The sequence below is a fragment of the Lithobates pipiens genome, unplaced genomic scaffold, assembly GCF_037356315.1.
Source record: "Lithobates pipiens isolate NorthernLeopardFrog02 unplaced genomic scaffold, aLitPip1_a1.2 Scaffold_8, whole genome shotgun sequence".
In the NCBI taxonomy this organism is placed as follows: Eukaryota; Metazoa; Chordata; class Amphibia; order Anura; family Ranidae; genus Lithobates; species Lithobates pipiens.
In genome coordinates this window covers 659800568-659824475 of record NW_027507903.1, presented here as the reverse complement: position 1 = coordinate 659824475, position 23908 = coordinate 659800568, and the positions used below count along the sequence as shown (strand labels likewise).

At 40.4% G+C, this 23908-nt stretch overlaps 1 protein-coding gene across 1 annotated transcript; it reads left to right on the top strand.

The window, feature by feature from the left end:
• Positions 1-1812: 1812 nt before the first annotated feature.
• On the top strand, positions 1813-17464 carry LOC143961799 (E3 ubiquitin-protein ligase TRIM11-like). The gene is made up of 2 exons (XM_077471132.1): positions 1813-2786; positions 12812-17464. The coding sequence occupies exons 1-2, from the start codon at positions 2086-2088 to the stop codon at positions 13677-13679; spliced, it is 1569 nt and encodes a 522-aa protein (XP_077327258.1). The 5' UTR covers positions 1813-2085; the 3' UTR covers positions 13680-17464.
• The last annotated feature ends 6444 nt before the right edge of the window (positions 17465-23908 follow it).

The following is a 23908-nucleotide window of genomic DNA, read 5'->3' as shown; positions in this document are numbered from 1 at the left end:
ATCCACTTGTACCCCCCGGGTTCTTCTCATCGGGTTACAGATCTGATGCCGGCTGGCAGACATTCCTCCATTACACCTTTCTAATATGTTGGATGCCCTCTGAACAGCGATGTACAGCATTACATGGTTAGAATATACCATACAATTTTTTGATCTTTTCTTTATTCAAATAGTGTTTGAAAAAGATCAACTATCTCCAAATACTGTTTGTTTACCATTACTTGTGTCTTCTTATAATGCTTATAGATGGGAATGTAATACATCACCAGCCCCTGAAGAAGAGGTTAGATCTCTTAACAACCTTGAAACGCGTCGGGACGTTTTTTGGTCCCATTATTGAGCTGGGATCGATATTCGTGGTGATATTATCCCTAATATGTTGGTATATTAACACTGTAGTTTTTTGTGCATCCTCTAATAATCACTGTGCATCCCTAAGTTCTTATTGTTATTTATGTGATTTTCCTCTTTATGGCAATACAATTTATACTTTGTTACAAACTTTGAAGACTACTGCCTAATTAAAGTCCCACTAGAGGAAAAAATTGGTTTTGTATTCTCCATAAATCAGATGTCACCAGCAGAGCCCCCCCCATAAATCAGATGTATCCTCAGGGGAGCCCCTCCATAAATCAGATGTCCCCCAGCAGAGCCCCTCCATAAATCAGATGTCTCCCAGCGGAGCCCCTCCATAAATCAGATGTCCCCCAGCAGAGCCCCTCCATAAATCAGATGTCCCCCAGCACAGCCCCTCCATAAATCAGATGTCTCCCAGCAGAGCCCCTCCATAAATCAGATGTCTCCCAGCAGAGCCCCTCCATAAATCAGATGTCCCCCAGCAGACCCCCTGCATAAATCAGATTTCCCCCAGCGGAGTTCCTCCTTATATCAGATGTCTCCTCAGCGGAGCCCCTCCATAAATCAGATCTCCCCCAGCGGAGCCCCTCCATAAATCAGATGCCCCCCCATAGGAGTGCTCCTTTACAGTGTTGTATAAATATACTGTATTCACGACAATGTGCAACTCCCACCGTCTAAGAAAAGACCAAATACAGCCAAAAGCAACCACCTTCCACATCCAGAAACAAGCTCTGTCCACATCCAGAAATGAAAGCTACAAGATCACCCCACAATCCGTCTAATAACAAGCGTTTTCGGACCCTACGACGTTGTGCGCATGCGCAGAGAGTCAGGAAGAATCTTACATTTAGATTCTCTCTCCTCGCAGCTGACGAACTGAGCATGCCCAGTCGATACGTCACACCAGCTGATCAGGATATCAGCTAAAGTGATGTGGTGTACTGCGCATGCGCAGTGCATAGGATGCATTTCTCTATGAGAGACATTATTCAACAGGACACCGGCACCCATGCCTGGGGTCGCCTACCCCTCATCTATCCCATAGTTTGTAGATGCTTTGGTGTTTCTGCAAACCAATCAATAATACACACTTATTGGGATTTTTTTACCAAAAACATGTAGCAGAATACATATTAGACTAAATTGATGAAGAAATTTGATTTTTTAAATGTTTTTATTGGATATGTTTTATAACAAAAGCTAAAAAAATATATTAAAAAAAAAATTAAAAAATATATATATTTTTTTATTTTATAGCGCTAAAAATGCAGTGGGGATCAAATACCACCAGAAGAAGCTTTGTGGGAAAATTGCTATATATTGAATGTATGTACCGTGTTTCATGACGACCCAATTGTCAGTTAAAGTAACACAGTGTCGTATCACAAAAAATGGCCTGGCCATGAAGGGGGGTAAATCTTCAGATGGTTATATAACCAATTTCCTTTTCATCATGATGTACTCATCTCCACTTTTCATGTCATTGCACTTAGTGCTCCGCATGTCTTCTCCACATCCGTCTTTCCCTCTTTCTCTCTTCTAATGTTGGGAGGTATAATTCTCATTACTACTGCAAAACGAATCTCCTCCCTTCTGTACTCTGATCTCCGTGTCCTATAATATTCATCCAGCCTCACCCTGTGTAGGAGGACGTCACCCCTCCCCCATCCACATTCCTCTCCGGTGTCAGAGACTTTCAGTCTCGTTTCTCTTCTGCTGTCAGCGATGGCGTCTGGTGATCTGAGAGCTGAGTTGGAATGTTCCGTCTGTCTGAACATTTATACCGATCCTGTAACCCTGAGATGTGGTCACAACTTCTGCCGGGTCTGTATTGATGGTGTGCTGGATACACAGGAGGGGTCTGGAGGATATTCCTGTCCTGAATGCAGAGAGAAGTTTCCGGATCGGCCTGCACTGCAGAAGAACATGAAACTACGTAACATAGCAGAGACTTTCCTGTCTCCTCATCAAGATCAAGAGGAGTCCGGGGTCTTCTGTACTCACTGTGTGGACTCTCCTGTACCTGCTGTTAGATCCTGTCTGCTCTGTGAAGTTTCTCTATGTGATAAACACCTGAGAGTCCACAAAAAGTCCCCAGAACACGTCTTATGTGACCCCACCTTGTCCATGGAGAGCAGGAAATGCTCCGTCCATAAGAAGATCCTGGAGTATTACTGTACTGAGGATGAGACCTGTATCTGTATGTCTTGTTGTATGATTGGAGAACACACAGGACATAAGATGGAGACACTGGATGAGGCTTCTGAGAAGAAGAAGGAGACACTGAGGAATGTTCTGCAGAAACTTCTGACAAAGAGAGAGGAGACGGAGGAAAGAGTCCAGAGTCTGCAGGAACACCGGAGGAAAGTAGAAGAAGAAGCCGCTGGTGACACCGAGAGAGTCACTGCCCTGTTTAGAGATCTCAGGTAGACATGTGCACTGACAAAAAATTCATTTGTTTTCTTTTCATTCTTTTTTTGCTTTTATTTGAAATTCGGAAATTAGAAAATTCCGAAATTGAAAATCCGAATTTTTAATTCCTGAATTTCAGAATTTTTACAATTTCAGAATTTTCCATTTCTGAAGTTTTGGAATTCAAAATTTTGAAAATCCAAAAATTTTCAAATATGAAAAAAAAAGCAACAAAATCTGTAAAATTTGAAATAATAACTATTAAATTCTAGGTATTGGAATTTCCTTTCAAATTTGGCTGTTAGTGAATGTAACAAATACAAATGTATCTGAAGTTAGGAATTATTTGAAATAACGAATGCCGCATCTAAACAAATGGAATGGAACAAATTCATAATTAATAATAAAAAGGTTTTGTTATTATTATTGCTATTTATTATTATTAGATTGCTACTTTTGTTTAGATTCGTTATTTCAGATAATTTGTAAATTTAGATGAATTCATACTCGTTACGTTCAGTTAAATTTGAAAGAAAATTCCACTATCTCTAATTTAATATTTATTATTTCAGATTTTCAGATTTTCATTCTTTTGAATTTTCAAATTTTCATTCTTACTTTGGGAATTTCAGATTTCCAAATTTTTGAATTTTCAAATTTATGAAATTTCAAATTTTTGAATTTCCTAATTTCAAATTTTTAGAATTTCCGAATTTCCAAAATTTCAAATCTCTGAAATTTTGAATTTCCAAAATTTCGAATTTTCAAATGAGAATTTTGGAAATATCGAATTTCTTAAATTTTGAATTTCAGAATTTTGGAAATTTGACATTTAAATAGGGATGCACCGAATGGGTTTTTTGGTGCCGAAACCGATACCGAAAATGAAAAATACACTAGGCCGAAAACCGAAACAGATACCGAAACAGCACCGATACCGAAAATGACTGTTTTCAAAAAATATTTTTATACAGGAGATGGTCAGAGACTGGGGACATGGTACAGGAGGTGGTCAGAGGCTGGGGACATGGTACAGGAGGTGGTCAGAGGCTGGGGACATGGTACAGGAGGTGGTCAGAGGCTGGGGACATGGTACAGGAGGTGGTCAGAGGCTGGGGACATGGTACAGGAGGTGGTCAGAGGCTGGGGACATGGTACAGGAGGTGGTCAGAGCCTGGCGACACGGTACAGGAGGTGGTCAGAGCCTGGCGACACGGTACAGGAGGTGGTCAGAGCCTGGCGACACGGTACAGGAGGTGTTCAGAGCCTGGCGACACGGTACAGGAGGTGGTCAGAGCCTGGCGACACGGTACAGGAGGTGGTCAGAGACTGGCGACCTGATAAGAGATAAGTGCAGCCAGTGTGTGTGGCCCCCTGTGATGCAGCCAGTGTGTGTGGCCCCCTGTTATGCAGCCAGTGTGTGTTGCCCCCTGTGATGCAGCCAGTGTGTGTGGCCCCCTGTGATGCAGCCAGTGTGTGTGGCCCCCTGTGATGCAGCCAGTGTGTGTGGCCCCCTGTGATGCAGCCAGTGTGTGTGGCCCCCTGTGATGCAGCCAGTGTGTGTGGCCCCCTGTGATGCAGCCAGTGTGTGTGGCCCCCTGTGATGCAGCCAGTGTGTGTGGCCCCCTGTGATGCAGCCAGTGTGTGTGGCCCCCTGTGATGCAGCCAGTGTGTGTGGCCCTCTGTGATGCAGCCAGTGTGTGTGGCCCCCTGTGATGCAGCCAGTGTGTGTTGCCCCCTGTGATGCAGACAGCGATGCCCCTCTGCAGTGAAGAGAGCCGTCTGGTTGAATAGAGCGCTCTATTCAACCAGACGGCTCTCTTCACTGCAGAGGGGCATCGCTGGCTGCATCAGTCCTGCGCTATTCACCCCCATCATGGGAGGCACCAGGGGCGGGGCGGGGGCGGAGTTCCGCCCAGGCCCCGCCCCATTTTCGGCTCAATTATCGGCTGTTTTTTCCTTTCGGCAAATTGCCGAAAAGGGCATTTTCGGCCGATATGTTTCGGCGGCCGAAATTTCGGTGCATCCCTACATTTAAATATTCGAAACTCGGAAATTCTAAATTAGAATCCCAGAAATTCGAAACTCAGAAAATTCTAAATTCTGACATTTTAAATTTGGAAATTCAAAATTTGAAACTCAGATATTCGAAATTCTGAAATTTTAAATTTGGAAATTGGAACTTGGAAATTCAGAAATTCAAAATAAGAAAGTCGGAAATTAGAAAATTCAGAATTTAGCCAAAAAATAATGAAGTATAGCCTCCCATATAATAACTATTCATATAGAAAGTACCATCATCCAGTAATAATTCAAGGGGAAAGGAGGTAGATTGAAAATTGTGAAGGTAGGGGAGATGTGATAAAGAGCTCCCTATACCAATTCCAAATTCAATCATACCAAAAGCATGTTGGACTATACCGGTACTTGATTCAATACATAAAACTCAGAAAATATATAATAAAAAAGTACAAATTTTAATACAAGGAAAGAATTTTTTCACAAGCAAAAAACAATATATTGATACAGCGAAACATATTATATTTAAAAAGCTAGTGTATCCCAGATTTCTTGTGTACAGTTACTCATAATCGAGTTCCGTTCTAGGAGTACATTTTGGAGATTCCTCGACTAGTTTCGCGGAATTTATCCGCTTCATCTGGAGGTAGTCTGAGAATTAGACATGTGCAAAGGGAAAAAATTTGTTTCGTTTCGTTTCGTTTTAATTCGTTAATTCATTAATTTCGTTTAGTTATATTCGTTAACTTCCTTAAATTCGTTTTCGGATTTCGTTTAGTTTTCTACCGAATTCGAAAAATCGGCCCCATTCGAAAATATTTCAACCAAATTCGAAAATATTTCTACTGCATTCGAAATTATTTCAACATGATTCAACATTATTTCAACCACATTCGAAAATATTTTGTGACCCGATTTAGGGCCATGTATCTCGGGGTCACTTGGTGCTAGAAACTCCAAATTTGGATATGTTGTAGTGCTAGTACTATTGTGTTTGCATACCAAATTTGGGGTTTCTAGCTATAAGTGACCCCGAGATATGTGGCCCCAAAATCGGGTCGCAAAATGTCATTCTCTGCTCTAATAACTAATAACATTTTGCGACCCGATTTTGGGGCCACATATCTCGGGGTCACTTATAGCTAGAAACCCCAAATTTGATATGCAAACGCAATAATACTGGCACTACAACATATCCAAATTTTAAGTGTCTAGCACCAAGTGACCCCGAGATACATGGCCCTAAATTCGGGTCACAAAATATTTTCGAATGTGGTTGAAATAATTTCGAATGCAGTTGAAATAATTTCGAATCATGTCGAATTCATTCGAATTCATTCGTTATATTTCTTTCGTATTCGTTGTAATTTGTTATTTTTTTTATTCAGACATTCGGATGCATCCGAATGTCCGAAAGATGCAAAATTCGGCTGAATTTCGATTCGTTACGAAACGAATTGCACAAGCCTACTGAGAATTAAAATATACATTAGAAAATTCATATACTTATACAGTCATATAGATATATATCGCAAAATAAACAAGATCAAAAGAAATATAAAATTAAATTTACAAAAAAGAAGGGATTGTAGGGGAATTTGTTACGAAGAACAAAGGGGGAAAAAATAAATAAATAAATAAATAAATAAAAAAAAAGAAAAAAAGAAAAAAAGAAAAAAAGAAAGAAGGGGGAAGCAGGCGTCCGAGTCCCCTCAAATTTTCTCACCCCGGCGGGCATGGGGGATATAATGCACGTGATGGAACATGGTAAAATCAGAAAGAAAAAAAAAACCCATATAATGAAAAAATTGTATTATATAACCATAAATTAAGAAAGTAAAATTAATCAAGACTATATAGCTGTACCTGACAAGGAAAATGTCTCAATCCAGAAATTGGCAGTGTGTGGATCACCATCTTGAGGATCCATGTTATCTGTAATTGCAGGATATAGAGACTAATATATTCCCCAACTGTACAAAGTTGGTCAGTGAGGATGAATGCTCCTCAGTTTCAGCAGTTCAAAAGCAGGCAAATATTCCTGCAATAAGTATAAAAATTAAGTATAATATAAATGGACACATCAAGGAGCCATAATATGAATAGGTAGTGAGGTGAACCATAATAGATCCAATAAGTAATCACATACCTGGTTTGCAGATGTCATGAGTGAAACGGAGGAGCAGCAAAATTCCAATCCACCATATAGAGTGCAGATCCATAACTAGCGGTCAATCCAGACTGCTGTTATATGGGATCCCCAACAGGATGTGATGTCAGACAATCAACACACTGTCAACACCTCCACACTGAACAGGTGGACTCCAGGAAGGCGTCACACAGGAAGTGTGCTAGGGAAGGGTGGAAGACAACAGATGTACTGATGTCTAGCCCTTAGAACCTGCAAGCCAAAAGGGGAAAGAAACAAAGGTGACTGCCCCTCCTGGCCAGGAGGTGTACATGTCCGCCAGGGGGAGAAAGAGGAAGGAAACGAACGGCTAAAACAGAAAAAATGGGGAAAAAAAAATTAATAAAAAAAAAATAAAAAAAAAATAAAAAAAATAAAAATAGGAAAAATATATCAAAAAAGTCTACGTAACAAAGACTCCAATAATACACTTATAATGAAACAAAGAATATAATAAATAACATAATAACCAAATAGTATAATTCATATACATATATATATATATATATATATATATATATATATATAATGGATGAGAAAAAGAAAAAAAAAATTATTTTACATTATTACAAATTAGGGGTTGTCAACGATATCAACAAGGGGGGGGGGGGGGGAGGAGGGGAAGGGGCGATCCAGGAGGAGAACAAAAAAAAACAAAAAAAAGGAAATTCTTAGATTTATTGTAAAAACGAAGTTTTTGAAATAGCGCTAGGGTTATGAGGGAAATTGGGTTGTGGTACATCAGAAAATTGGGAAGGTGACGACAGTGGGGAAGGAAATTCCTCCACACTGCCCTCATCATATAGGAGCATGCGGTCGCGAAGTGCCCTAAATTCAGCTATAGTGAAATGTTTGGTGCTTTCAGTGAGTTGTCGTTCCAAATTAGAATTAGTGTGATCTTTACTAAACATGAATTTGAATGTGAGATTACGTGCAAATAGGTGTAGGTCTGTTAATAGTCTCAGTGATTTGAAGGCGGTCTAAAGGGCGAAAGCCCAGGCCCAGATGAAGTACTGATAGTTCATCTTTAGAGAATGAATAAGGAGTAAGGTTTGCGATATTGTGGTTGGTGTTGAATTGGGAGTGTATAGTGGGGTTTGTGAGGGTTTTTTTCATATATAAATCCAGGTTGACTTGGTGTTTCCTCAAATCTAAAAAAAAAAAAAAAAAAAAAAAAGGAAAAAATATTTTTTTGATCCTCATTAATTTTGGTCTATTTATTTGTTATAAGGGAGGAATTAAGTGATTTAGGGATAGTGCTGTGTGAAGTAAGTTGACTAGTGGGAACCTCCACTGTATGTGGTGTGTCACTACAGGTTTGTATAGTAGGTGTACGAGCATGGGATATGTTTTTATGTCGTCTTGAATCTTATATTCATTCAAACAAATAGTTTGTATACAGTGGTGTGAAAAAGTGTTTGCCCCCTTCCTCATTTCCTGTTCCTTTGCATGTTTGTCACACTTAAGTGTTTCGGAACATCAAACCAATTTAAACAATAGTCAAGGACAACACAAGTAAACACAAAATGCAATTTGTAAATGAAGGTGTTTATTATTAAAGGTGAAAAAAAATCCAAACCATCATGGCCCTGTGTGAAAAAGTGATTGCCCCCTAAACCTAATAACTGGTTGGGCCACCCTTAGCAGCAACAACTGCAACCAAGCGTTTGCGATAACGTGCAATGAGGCTTTTACAGCGTCCTGGAGGAATTTTGGCCCACTCATCTTTGCAGAATTGTCCTAATTCAGTTACATTAGAGGGTTTTCGAGCATGAACGGCCTTTTTAAGGTCATACCACAACATCTCAATAGGATTCAGGTCAGGACTTTGGCTAGGCCACTCCAAAGTCTTCATTTTGTTTTTCTTCAGCCATTCGGTGGTGGACTTACTGGTGTGTTTAGGATCATTGTCCTGCTGCAGAACCTAAGTTCGTTTCAGCTTGAGTACACGAACAGATGGTCGGACATTCTCCTTCAGGATCTCTTGGTAGACAGCAGAATTCATAGTTCCTTTTATCACGGCAAGTCTTCCAGGTCCTGAAGCAGCAAAACAGCCCCAGACCATCACACTACCACCACCATATCTTACTGTTGGTATAATGTTCTTTTTCTGAAATGCAGTGTTCCTTCTACGCCAGATATACTTGGACACACACCTTCCAAAGAGTTCCACTTTTGTCTCATCGGTCCACAGAATGTTGTCCCAAAAGTCTTGGGGATCATCAAGATGTGTTGTGGAGAAATTGAGACGAGCTTTGATGTTCTTTTTGCTCAGCAGTGGTTTTCTCCTTGGAGCTCTGCCATGCAGGCCATTTTTGCCCAGTCTTTTCCTGATGGTGGAGGCATGAACGCTGACCTTAACTGAGGCAAGTGAGGCCTGCAGTTCCTTGGACGTTGTTGTGGGGTCTTTTGTGACCTCTTGGATGAGTCGTCGCTGCGCTCTTGGGGTAATTTTGGGCGGCCGGCCACTCCTGGGAAGGTTCACCACTGTTCCATGTCTTCGCCATTTGTGGATAATGGCTCTCACTGTGGTTCGCTGGATTCCCAAAGCTTTGGAAATGGCTTTATAACCCTTTCCAGACTGATAGATCTCAATTACTTTCTTTCTCAATTGTTCCTGAATTTCTTTGGGTCTCGGCATGATGTGTAGCTTTTAAGGATCTTCTGGTGGACCTTACTGTGTCAAGCAGCTCCTATTTAAGTGATGCCTTGATTGTGAACAGGTGTGGCAATAATCAGGCCTGGGTGTGGCTAGAGAAATTGAACTCAGGTGTGGACAACCACAGTTATAGTATGTTTTAACAAGGGGGGCAATCACTTTTTCACACAGGGCCATGATGGTTTGGATTTTTTTTCACCTTTAATAATAAACACCTTCATTTACAAATTGCATTTTGTGTTTACTTGTGTTGTCCTTGACTATTGTTTAAATTGGTTTGATGTTCCGAAACACTTAAGTGTGACAAACATGCAAAGGAACAGGAAATGAGGAAGGGGGCAAACACTTTTTCACACCACTGTATTGGTCATAAAGCTCGTCCATTCCATCCTTTAAAATTCCATGGTGAAAAGTGTTTTTTACTATGAATGTTACTACATGTTTATGATATCTGGGACGATCCAGGAGGAAAAACACTAGTTTGTTTGTTTTTTCTTTTTCCCCCCTTCCCCTTTTTTCCTCCTTTTTTTTTTTTTTTTCTTTTTTTTTTTCCTTACTTTTCACCGTGGAATTTTAAAGGATGGAATGGACGAGCTTTATGACCAATATACAAACTATTTGTTTGAATGAATATAAGATTCAAGACGACATAAAAACATATCCCATGCTCGTACACCTACTATACAAACCTGTAGTGACACACCACATACAGTGGAGGTTCCCACTAGTCAACTTACTTCACACAGCACTATCCCTAAATCACTTAATTCCTCCCTTATAACAAATAAATAGACCAAAATTAATGAGGATCAAAAAAATATTTTTTTTTTTTTTTTTTTTTTTTTTTTTTTTAGATTTGAGGAAACACCAAGTCAACCTGGATTTATATATGAAAAAAACCCTCACAAACCCCACTATACACTCCCAATTCAACACCAACCACAATATCGCAAACCTTACTCCTTATTCATTCTCTAAAGATGAACTATCAGTACTTCATCTGGGCCTGGGCTTTCGCCCTTTAGACCGCCTTCAAATCACTGAGACTATTAACAGACCTACACCTATTTGCACGTAATCTCACATTCAAATTCATGTTTAGTAAAGATCACACTAATTCTAATTTGGAACGACAACTCACTGAAAGCACCAAACATTTCACTATAGCTGAATTTAGGGCACTTCGCGACCGCATGCTCCTATATGATGAGGGCAGTGTGGAGGAATTTCCTTCCCCACTGTCATCACCTTCCCAATTTTCTGATGTACCACAACCCAATTTCCCTCATAACCCTAGCGCTATTTCAAAAACTTCGTTTTTACAATAAATCTAAGAATTTCCTTTTGTTTTTGTTTTTTTTGTTCTCCTTCTGGATCGCCCCTTCCCCTCCTCCCCCCCCCCCCCCCCCCCTTGTTGATATCGTTGACAACCCCTAAGTTGTAATAATGTAAAAGAATTTTTTTTTTCTTTTTTTCATCCATTATATATATATATATATATATATATATATATATATGTATATGAATTATACTATTTGGTTATTATGTTGTTTATTATATTCTTTGTTTCATTATAAGTGTATTATTGGAGTCTTTGTTACGTAGACTTTTTTGATATATTTTTCCTATTTTTATTTTTTTTTATTTATTTTTTATTAATTTTTTTTTCCCCATTTTTTCTGTTTTAGCCGTTCGTTTCCTTCCTCTTTCTCCCCCTGGCGGACATGTACACCTCCTGGCCAGGAGGGGCAGTCACCTTTGTTTCTTTCCCCTTTTGGCTTGCAGGTTCTAAGGGCTAGACATCAGTACATCTGTTGTCTTCCACCCTTCCCTAGCACACTTCCTGTGTGACGCCTTCCTGGAGTCCACCTGTTCAGTGTGGAGGTGTTGACAGTGTGTTGATTGTCTGACATCACATCCTGTTGGGGATCCCATATAACAGCAGTCTGGATTGACCGCTAGTTATGGATCTGCACTCTATATGGTGGATTGGAATTTTGCTGCTCCTCCGTTTCACTCATGACATCTGCAAACCAGGTATGTGATTACTTATTGGATCTATTATGGTTCACCTCACTACCTATTCATATTATGGCTCCTTGATGTGTCCATTTATATTATACTTAATTTTTATACTTATTGCAGGAATATTTGCCTGCTTTTGAACTGCTGAAACTGAGGAGCATTCATCCTCACTGACCAACTTTGTACAGTTGGGGAATATATTAGTCTCTATATCCTGCAATTACAGATAACATGGATCCTCAAGATGGTGATCCACACACTGCCAATTTCTGGATTGAGACATTTTCCTTGTCAGGTACAGCTATATAGTCTTGATTAATTTTACTTTCTTAATTTATGGTTATATAATACAATTTTTTCATTATATGGGGTTTTTTTTTTTTTCTGATTTTACCATGTTCCATCACGTGCATTATATCCCCCATGCCCGCCGGGGTGAGAAAATTTGAGGGGACTCGGACGCCTGCTTCCCCCTTCTTTCTTTTTTATTTTTATTTATTTATTTTTTTTGTTTTTTTTTTTCCCCCCTTTGTTCTTCGTAACAAATTCCCCTACAATCCCTTCTTTTTTGTAAATTTAATTGTATATTTCTTTTGATCTTGTTTATTTTGCGATATATATCTATATGACTGTATAAGTATATGAATTTTCTAATGTATATTTTAATTCTCAGACTACCTCCAGATGAAGCGGATAAATTCCGCGAAACTAGTCGAGGAATCTCCAAAATGTACTCCTAGAACGGATCTCGATTATGAGTAACTGTACACAAGAAATCTGGGATACACTAGCTTTTTAAATATAATCTGTTTCGCTGTATCAATATATTGTTTTTTGCTTGTGAAAAAATTCTTTCCTTGTATTAAAATTTGTACTTTTTTATTATATATTTTCTGAGTTTTATCTATTGAATCAAGTACCGGTATAGTCCAACATGCTTTTGGTATGATTGAATTTGGAATTGGTATAGGGAGCTCTTTATCACATCTCCCCTACCTTCACAATTTTTTCAATCTACCTCCTTTCCCCTAAAATTCAGAATTTGTAATTTCAGAAATGGAAAAATTTGAAAATTTCGAAATTGACAGATTTGTCAAAATTCGTTAAACTAATTTGGAACTAAACAAATTGCACATGTCTAATCTCAGGAGACGTCTGGAAGACCTGGAGAAGAGAGTCCTGAGGGACATCTCCGGGAGGGCAGAGCGGATCTCCATCTCCATCCGGGATCTGGAAATAAAGAAGGAGGAGCTGTCCAGGAAGTTGCGTCACATTGAGGAGCTGTGTAACGTGACGGATCCACTGACTGTCTTACAGGAATCAGACACAGGTGACTTGTGTGATACTGAGGATGGAGATAATGAGGACAGAGAGAGACATGAGGAGCTCCTCCATGATGGAGGGGGTCTGGATGTGGCGGGGGTCTTACACACAGGTGTATCTGATATAATAACAGAGATAAATGTATTCTATATACAGGGAGCTGCAGACATATTACTGGATGGAAACACAGCTAATAATTATCTACAGATATCAGATGACAGGAAAACTGTATCCAAGTCAGATAGAAACCAGAATCACCCAGAAACACCAGAGAGATTCCAGCATTGTCCTCAGGTGTTGAGCAGTCGGAGTTTCTCCTCAGGGAGACATTACTGGGAAGTGGATGTCGGGGGGTCAGAAGACTGGAGAGTCGGGATGTGTTACCCCAGTATAGGGAGGAGAGGGGAGGGGACAGGGATTGGAAGGAATAAGAAGTCCTGGGGATTGCACAGTTGTATTTATCAGTATTGTGTGATACATGACAGTAAATGGACCTTCTTACCCCCCAATCCCCCCAGTAACAGAGTCAGGATATATCTGGATTATGAGGCCGGGCGGATCTCCTTTTATGATCTGTGTGACCCGATCCGACATCTCCACACCTTCACCACCACCTTCACTGAGCCCCTCCATGCTGGGATAGGTGTATGGGAAGGTTGTATAAAGATATGTGGGGGGAGGCGGGAGATGTGAAGCTCCGCCCACAGTCTGGTGATGTCAGAAGAAGGAGGGGAATTCATTTTATATTCATCCAATAGTATATAGCAGTGGGCGGGGCTTCCTGCAGGGTTTTCTACTATAAATAAATGTGAGATTTCTTACTGATCGCTGTGATTGGGTAGAATATCTGTCCAATTATTGGAGTAAACAATAACATGTTCCTATTGGTCAGTGAGAAATCTCTATCTATCTATCTATCTATCTATCTATCTATCTATCTATCTATCTATCTATCTATCTATCTATCTATCTATCTATCTATCTATCTCTCCCATGACAATCTGACATAATACTTTCTGTGTTTTGTCACAGTATTTGACATCAGCCATCTCCTCCCCCTCCTGCCCCTCCCCTCTCTGCCCCTCCCCCACATGGGGTCCCTCTGTATGGGGCAGGGGCAGCCATGATCAGACATAGAGGGGGGTGGGTTCACTGTGATGGGATAGGATGGGGTCACCTCTCCTCTCTGCCCCTCCCCCTCCTCATCCATACAATCTATACTACAAAGAGATGGAAATAAATGGAACAATCTGAGAGGAAATCTATGAAGACGTCATCTAGAGATTTATTACTGGAAGAAAAAAATGTGATCATAGAGCCCAGACTGTTTTTAGGCAGAGTGGGTCAGGATTAGATCCCCTGTCAGGTTTTTTTCTTCTATCCGGGGCTCCATTGCAGAGATTTACCCTCACTTCCTGTCCCGGTGACAACATTTATCTAGACAGGAAATGAGGGGAACTCTCCAACAGGAACACAGACTGAAATAAGAATGATATGTTTAGTATAATAAGGAAGGAGAAGGATTAGAGCCCCTGTCAGATGTTTATATGTCTCTGTCCCTGTACAGATTTCTCTCCCTCCTTGTATTGGTGTCACCAGGACAGGAAGTGAGAGGAAATCTCTCTAAGGCTGGGATCACATTGCTGTGCAGATCACATGTCATGTCTGTGTGATGTGAATTCAGCCGTACAAACTGTGTGACTGAAATCACATTCACACCAGAATGGTGCCGGACCCTTTTTTTGGTCCTCACTGGAATCGGATCACATTGGGTGTCACATCTATACAATCCGATTCCTGCACCATTTCAGCGTTTGCACTGCGATCTGCGAAGTGATCTGGGGGTGTCATTAACTTTCCATTGACCCCCCCACCCCCCCCGCAGCGGTTCTCAGATGTCAGTGTGACCGTCCGGTGATTGAGGTGTGATGAGGGAACCCGCACAGGAATCGCACTGGTTCCCGCGACCCACAAGTCTCATCCCAGCCTAAGGCTCCATTCACACCTATGCAGGGGGCTTTTCAGCCTTTCTGATGTGCTTTTTGCTGTGATTTCCACAGGTTTTTATACCGTGATAATTTCATTTTGTGTTTTTATACATTTTTTGGGGGGAGGGGATTTGTTGCTGGGCAGATTAACCACTTGCCGACCAGCGCACGCCGATGTACGTCGGCAGAATGGCACGGGCAGGCAAATGGGCGTACATGTACATCCCTTTAAATTTGCCACCCTGCCATCGGGAGCGCGCCTCCGGGACCCCCGTGAGTCCGGTCGCGGGACCCGTGGACTCAATCTCCGCGGGCATACCCGCGATCGTCTCACGGAGCGGCCGAATGTAAACAGCATTTCTCCATTCTGCCTAGCAACTAGTGACGCTGATCTCTGCTCCATGTGATTGGAGCAGAGATCAGTGTTCACTAAATTAAACCCCAACCCCCCCACAGTTAGTAACACACCCCTAGGAACACTTAACCCCTACACTGCCACCCACTGGTTAACCCCTTCACTGCCAGTGTCATTTACACCGGAATCACTGCATTTATATAGCAGTGATTGCTGTATAAATGACAATGGTCCCAAAAATGTGTCAAAAATGTCCGATGTGTCCGCCACAATGTCGCAGTTACAATAAAAATCGTTAATCGCTGCCATTACTAGTGAAAAAAAATAAGAAATTATCAATAAAAATGGCATAAAACTATCCCTATTTTGTAAACGCTATAACTATTGCGCAAAGCAATCAATAATCGCTTATTGCGATTTTTTTATTTTTATTTTTTACCAAAAATATGTAGAAGAATACGTATCGGCCTAAACTGAGGGAAAAAATGTTTTTTTATATATTTTTTGGGGATATTTATTATAACAAAAAGTAAAAAATATTGCATTTTTTTCAAAATTGTTGCTCTTTTTTTGTTTATAGCGCAAAAAGTAAAAACTGCAGAGGTGATCAAATACCACCAAAAGAAAGTTCTATTTGTGGGAAAAAAAGAACGCCAATTTCATTTGGGAGCCACGAGGCACGACTGCGCAATTGTCAGTTAAAGCGACGCAGTGCCGAATCGCAAAAAGTGGTCTGGTCTTTGACCAGCAAAATGGTCCGGTCTGTAAGTGGTTAAACCACTTGGTGCCCACACTACAGCCGAAAGACGGCTACAGCTCTGTCTTAAAATGCCGGGAGGGCGTCCATGTACATCCTCCCGTTCTCACACTGCCCATCCCCCCTTGGGATTCGACTGATTACAGATCAGGTAAAGGGCCAATCACAGCGAGCCCTTTACCATGTGATCAGATGTCAGCCAATTTACAGCTAATCATGGAAGGAAACAGGAGACGGTCAACAGCTTTTTTTGCCCTCATGCTGTCAGTTTTCTGAAAAGAAGAAAGTCGTTACCCTTATTACTTAGGGACCCTTTATGTGTCACGCTACTTTAGGGTTCCAAGTTACATTAATAAGTCTCTTTGTCATTTGCTCACTTAGGGCAGTCACAGCCCCCGGCCCACTTCTACCCCCTTTTATAGCCTCCCATCAATCCATGTCAGAGCTCTGAGTCCTCACCCATGTAAGATAAATGTTGGGTTATGTCGGAGCTTACACAGGATTGATGATGTCACCCCTCCATCATGTGACAGTATGTAAGTCCTGTGATTGGCCGCTCAGGCCTGAACACTGCATGCTGGGAGAAGGTCACATGATCCCTCAATACCCGGGAAACTGGGGACTTAGTGAGGACTTTGATGAAGGAACAATAAAGGAAAGTATAAGTATGTGTGTACGGCTCTTGGGTCACCTACAGAAGGGGGCGGGCGTTCCCAATACATGAGCACTGTGTATAGTGAGACGGGACGGTGAAGAATTGTATAGAGTGCTGGAGCTGAGAGAGAGCACAGAGTGTAATATGACTTATTGTCTGTGTCCGAGCTGTGATGTCATAGTAGAGAAATGGCTACCGAGGGACCCAATGTGGAAAGTACAGATAGAGGCGTACTGGCCCTTTAAGAACAAATCTATCTCTATCTATCTATATATCTATAGGAATATAATGTGTAGACAGCATAAGTCCTTATTATTAATACATTTACAATGAGTTTATTCTATTGATTATTTTATTGTGTGAGGAAATAGAAATGAATAATAGATCTACAAATAAAAAGAGATGAAAATCGATGGAAAAATCTCAAAGGAAATATATGAAGAAATGATCCCGAGATTTACTAATGAAAGAAATAATGGGATTTATCACTAATATAATGATATCACTATAATAATGTATGATTACTAGAACTGGAATGTGTCCCCAATATAATGTGTCCCCATAGAATGGATCACCAATAGAATTCTATGGGATCTCTTTTATAATGGATCCTAATATATTGTATTATGTGATGGTGTATTATAATCACTAGATGTGTCCTGGTGATGGGGAAGGATTAGGAAATGAAATGTTATTGTGAAATAAAGATTCTTTATGAAATCATTATTATTATTATTATGGGTTTATATAGAGCCTATATTTTATACAGGGCTTTACAACATGAAGACAGACATTATGAAGGCAGACATTACAATTACAGTGTAATAGAGGAGGAATCAGAGAGCCCTGCACCTTTAGAGCTTACAATCTAGAAGGGAGAGTCAAGACATACAAAAGGTAATAACTGTGGGGGATGGGCTGATGGAGAAAATAAATGTACAGTTGTTAGGTGGGGGCAGGGTAGGCCTCTCTGAAGAGATGAGTTTTCAGGGATCGTCTGAAAGTGGACAGAGTAGGAGATAGTCGGACAGATTGGAGTAGCGAGTTCCAGAGGATGGAAGAGGCTCAGGAGAAGTCCCAGAGGTCACTATGGGGTGAGGTGATGAGGGAATTAGAGAGCGGGAGGTCTTGGGAGGAATGAAGAGAGCGGTTTGGTTGATATTTTGAGACTAGCTTAGTGATGTAGCTGAAGCCAAGTTGTGGATGGTTTTGTAAGTTATTGTTAGTATTTTGAATTTGATTTACTAGATGAGTGGAATCCAGTGAGGGATTGGCAGAGAGGGGTGGCAGACACTGAGCGGTTGGTAAGGTGGATGAGCCTGGCAGCAGCATTCATGATGGACTGAAGGGGGATTTTTTGCTAAAATATTGTGCTTGTAATGCCGCGTACACATGATTTGGAATTGCGCTCAAGCTTGTGTTGCCTACATATGGTCACAGCAAATCCCGACAGTCAAGAACACGGTGATGTACAACACTATGACAAGCCGAGAAAATGAAGTTCAATGCTTCCGAGCATGCCTTGAATTGTTTCCGAGCATGTGTAGGAATTTTGAGCTTTGGAATTGCATACAGACGAACAAGAATTTCCGATTTTCCGTCTGAAAAATTGGGAAAATGCTCTCAATCTTCTGCTGGCTGAAATTCCGCCAGCAAAAGTCCGATGGAGCATACACGCGGTCGCATTTTCCGATGAAAAGCTCTCATAGGTCTTTTGCTGGCCGAATTTCCGATCATGTGAACGCGGCATTAGACCGCTGCGCAAATACGATGTGACATAAAGTATTGCAATGACCAACATTTTTGTTCTCTAGGGTGTCTGAATTTTTTTTTGCTATATATATATATATGTATGTATGTATGTATGTATGTATGTATGTATATATGTATGTGTATATATATATATATATATATGTGTGTGTGTGTGTGTATATATATATATATATATATATATATATATATATATAGTGTGTGTGTGTGTGTGTGTGTGTGTATATATATATATATATATATATATATATATATATATATATATATATGTTTGGAGGTTCGATGTAATTTTCCAGAAAAAAAAATGATTTTAACTTATGGGGGGGCTGAAGTGGGTAAAGATCAGGTGACAACCCTATATACATAATATAATGACATAAAATATAAGAGACAAATAAGATAAGTAAATAAAAGGTAAACTGTGTGAAATAATAAATAGCACTAGAATCCAGAGATCTCCAACGTTTGCTGGACACCCCCAAACATCTTCTGGAAATATAATCTACACAAAAGGGTTTAAAGCGCGTTAGTAATGAATTTTATGTGTTTTATGCTCATAGCTGTAAAGCTGTAATTGTGACAAGTAACTCACCTTTCCAAGTTTATGGACTTGACCATCAAACAATCCAGTGGAAACCACGGCACAAATGTGGCCAACAGATTCCTGTTTAGAATGAAATGACAAATTATCAGGCAAAACAACAAAATCAGCAAACATGTAACAGAAGCATACACATAGTTCCCATAGAATTCACACTTACCTGCTGGTGTGTAATTAGGTGATGTAGGTACACATCACTTACCTGCATTGTAAGAAAATATGACATTTTAATAACAATAACACAATCTTACAGGATTGATTTGGATACATTTTGTGTAGTCTCTTACCTCATCTACCAACCACTTTGTCCCACGCAGTGTTATGAAGGAAGAGACATGGAGCTTGTAAGGCCCTCCAACCACTTCCAATGACTCCTCATCTTCCTTACTCCATAACATTTGAACTGGAGAGAGAAAAAAAAAGGTTTGTTTGGTAGAATATCAAACCTATAAGGTTAATGAAACAAGAACTGGATAAAACGTAATGCCAAACAGTGGCAACTTAATAACGGCCATAAGATTGAAAAGGCCAGACCGACAGGGCACAGCCAAACATATGACCAACGGGGTCAAACTATCAATAATCCATTAACTGATTCCTCTCTCCTCTATGGTTTGCACGATATTCCATGTAGTATCTAGCGAGGGCTTAAAATGCAAGATTTATGTATTGAATTACATGTATAATAAACATTAAACTTAATATAGTACATAGGAGGTAAAACAGACTGACTAAACGCAGGAAAAATAAATATATGTATAAAAAAGTACAATAAATATATATATCCATCCTACTCAGACATCGAGTTTTCTTGTACCTCAATAGTGACAATCTTTTGTTGGTGTATTCTACATCATAATGAATAACTGAAGGCTTCTGTTGACTGGTAGAAGTATTGCTGCTGTTTCCTTGAGGCATCTCCATTGATTGATTCTCATCACGTTCCTGGAAGGTGACTGGGTCGTCTTCCGTTTTGGTCCTCCGGCATGGCTTTAGGTGGTCCACGTTGTATTTGTTGTTCTGAGTTGCTCCTTCTTTATTTGGCAATGTAGCCATCTTCCCAGATATTGCCTGGATGACATAAGGCCCATAGAAATCGGGCTCAATCGTTCCGCCTTTCCGTCCTTTCTTCCGCATGTTGAAGAGAAGTACTTCTTGCCCTATGGTATAAAAAAAAGGTTCGATTTTTTTTCTGATCTTTCCTTTCATACACCTTTTGTTGTTTATCCTGTGACTTGGAGATGTTTTCCGTTGTGGCTGCTTTGACAATCTCCATTGCAGATTTCTTCTCCTCCAAGAAGGAAACAGATCGACTTTCTTCTGGAAGGACAATATGGGAAAGCTAAAAAGGATATATAAAAAAATAATAAATACAAAACACAAAACATTAAAAGTATGGAAAAAATCTTAATGACAATTAACAATATTTAACAAACACAGGTGCACCATTTGACCTAAAGCTGTATGGACTGGCTGATTGTAGGAGTCAGGAGCCAATACATCTCCAGTTCACCCCTGCAGCCTCAATCACTTCCACTACAAGTGATAAGTTATCATATGTCAGCACACATTTGCAGCACGGCTTTTAGTGGCTATTTGCTAACTTAGCATTCGCAGCCGCTTATAAACGCAATGCACCGCAGATGAGATCTGTAAATTACTATGGCCAAAATATAAAATTTTAGACAGAAACATAACTAACCGGCATGTCAACAGGAACCTCTGAGGGGAAAACTGCCTCCCTTCCATACATCAGAGAAAACGGAGAAGATTGTGTCGTGGTTTGCACTTTGGACCTCAGAGAGAATAATGTTGCTTCCAAGTAGATATCCCGATTATCCTGCTTCTCACTGACTAATTTTATAAGAGCTCTACAATGACAAAAAAAGAAAAAAAAAAATAGCTAAACAAACAACACATTTACAACTCTCTTGAAATCAATATAATACTTCTTGATATAAAAGGTGCAATACTGAAAACCAGTGGAATTCAAAAAGAAAAATTTAAATAAAAAGAATAAAGTTGTAATAAAACATTATTAAACCAGAATTGGAATTGAACTTGTCGCTTTATGTTGTGCTTAGTTTTCTCATCCAGCCCGTTGGTTTGCGGATGGTACGGAGCCGTCACACTCCTTTCCGTAGTAAGTAGACTACAAAGCCTACTGCTGAGCTGTAAGAAGATAAGGATGTATCAAATACAAAGAGAGTATCAAGATAATAACTCTTAAATCATTTTTACAACAATGCTATTTTGAAAGTTCACCTACTTGATTCACAAACTCTTAGCCTTGGTCAGACAGGATTCTTTTGGGACAATCGTGTCTGTAGATCATCGAACAAAGGTGTTGTCCCACTTCAGCAGCACTTTTAGTTTTTAGTGGGAATGCCTCCACCCACTTAGAAAAATAATCGGTTGCTGTGAGGATATATATCGATATCCATCAATGGTTGTTGGCAATGGTCCCGTCAAGTTGATTCCAACGAGCTCCCAAACATTCGGCATATATTATTATTAAATGTATGAAATATAATGTGTAGCTTATGTAAAATAAGATATTGCTTTAAGAACATTTACCTTAATAAACTGCAATGGCTGCATAACTTTCATTGGTTTCCCCACCTTCTGACACTTATCACATTCCAGGACCTTCAAGAAAAGAATTGTTATCACGTGTGCAGCTTTCACAAGTATGTAAATACACAAAAATAAGTAAATCACTTACCCAGTTGTCAATATCAAGTGTCATGGGATTCCAGTAGTATCTTGCGCACACTGCAGAGCGTGTCTTTATGATGCCCGTGTGACCCCCGATTGGAGAATGATGAAATTCAAAGAAGATTTTCTTTGCCTCTTCTTTGGTTTGGATGGCTCTTCGGTTGCCATAGAAGAGCTTTCCATCTATAATGAAAGTGGACATTAAAAGCTGCATTCATTAAAGAGCTATCTTACCAAACCAGCACAACAGATTACATTTCTGATACTCACCATTTGGTGTGAATTTGGAGGCGTAATTCTGAAGGTTCCCTTGTTCATTTTTAGAAAACCCAGATGGGTATGTTCCCACAGAGAGGACATTAAAAACCTTTTCCCACTTCTTCTCCATACCTAAAAATCTAGCAGACCACTATCAGCTGACGTGAAGCATCAAAACCTATACAGACAGGTTGGTAAGATCTTACTAATAAACAAATGCACATATCTTGATGAAGCCAAAAAATCTAAAAATAGTTTTATAGAGGTAAGGAAATTTACAGTCTTACTATGTTTTGCAGCTGTCTGTAACTGCCTACTTTGGTAATATACTGAACATTCAAAACTACCCTTATTACAATATATAAGCATTAACGGGGGTTGTAAAACCTCTATGCATTAAGATGAAAAACCTTCTTTACTGCATCAGCGCCCCCGAGCCCCCCTTATACTTACCTGAGCTCCAAAATTTGCATGATGGGAACGAGCACACCAGCTCCGGCTGGTGTCTCTTGTCCTGATTGGATAGATTGATAGCAGGGCAGCCATTGCCTCCGGCTGTTCTCAATCAAATCCAATGACCCGGGCGATGGGGGGCGGGGCCAAGTCTGGCATTTGTGTCTATGGAGTGCGCCTGCAAGTAAACCTCCTCGGGAGAGCGCTTCTCCTAGTGGGTTATCTGATGTTGGGAGGGGCCACTAAAGCCACGGGGGACCCAAGTAGAGGATTTTTAGGGCCACTCTGTGCAAAACAAGCTGCACAGTGGACATAAGTATGGAATGTTTGTTATTTGAAAAAAAAAGATCCTTCACAATCACTTTAATAAAAAATGTTCTTTATCCATCTAAATTGGTATATATGCCTCAGCAATTAGGATTATTAACCACTTCAATACCGGGCACTTAAACACCTTCCTGCCCAGACCAATTTTCAGCTTTCAGCGCTGTCGCACTTTGAATGACAATTGCGCGGTCATGCTACACTGTACCCAAATGAAATTTTTATCATTTTTTCCCACAAATAGAGCTTTCTTTTGGTGGTATTTGATCACCTCTGGGATTTTTATTTTTTGCTAAACAAATAAAAAAATACAGAAAATTTTGAAAAAAAAAATGTTTTTTTTGTTTCAGTTTCAAAACTTTGCAAATAAGAAAGTTTTCTCCTTCACTGATGGGCACTGATGGGGTTACACTGATGGGAAATGATAAGGCGGCACTGATGGGCACTGATGAGGTGGCACCAATGAAGTGGCACTGATGAGGTGGCATTGATGGACACCGATATGTGGCACTGATAGGCGGCACTGATGGGTGGCACTGATGGGCGACACGGATGGGCACTGATAGGTGGTACAAATTGGCACGGATTGGCATGGATGGGCATGGATAGGTGGCACAGGTGGGCATGGGTAGGCGGCACAGGTGGGCATGGGTAGGCACTGATAGGCGGCACAGATGGGAACTGATAGGCGGCATTGTATTATAATATATTATACTAATGGATGCCAATCAGTGCCAATCAATAATGCATGCCAATCAGTGATGCACATTGTGGGCACTGATTGGCATCCATTATGGGCACTGATTGGCATCCATTGTGGCACTGATTGCAATCCCTAGTGGTCTAGGGTGGCATACCTTTGTCCTTGGCATCCCTGGTGGTCTAGTGGCATCCCTGGTGGTCCAGTGTGGGCATCCTCGGGGGGGCTGTGCTGATAATCGATCAGCACAGACCCCCCCTGTCAGAGGAGCAGCCGATCGGCTCTCCTCTACTCGCGTCTGACAGACGCGAGTGAGGAAAAGCCGATCACCGGCTTTTCCTAT

What these genes read in the sequence shown, in the direction of transcription:
- LOC143961799 (XM_077471132.1), top strand. Translation starts at nt 2,086, where the DNA reads ATGGCGTCTGGTGATCTGAGAGCTGAGTTGGAATGTTCCGTCTGTCTG. An exon ending in GCCCTGTTTAGAGATCTCAG is followed by an intron (nt 2,787 to 12,811) that starts GTAGACATGTGC and finishes GTCTAATCTCAG; the next exon opens with GAGACGTCTGGAAGACCTGG.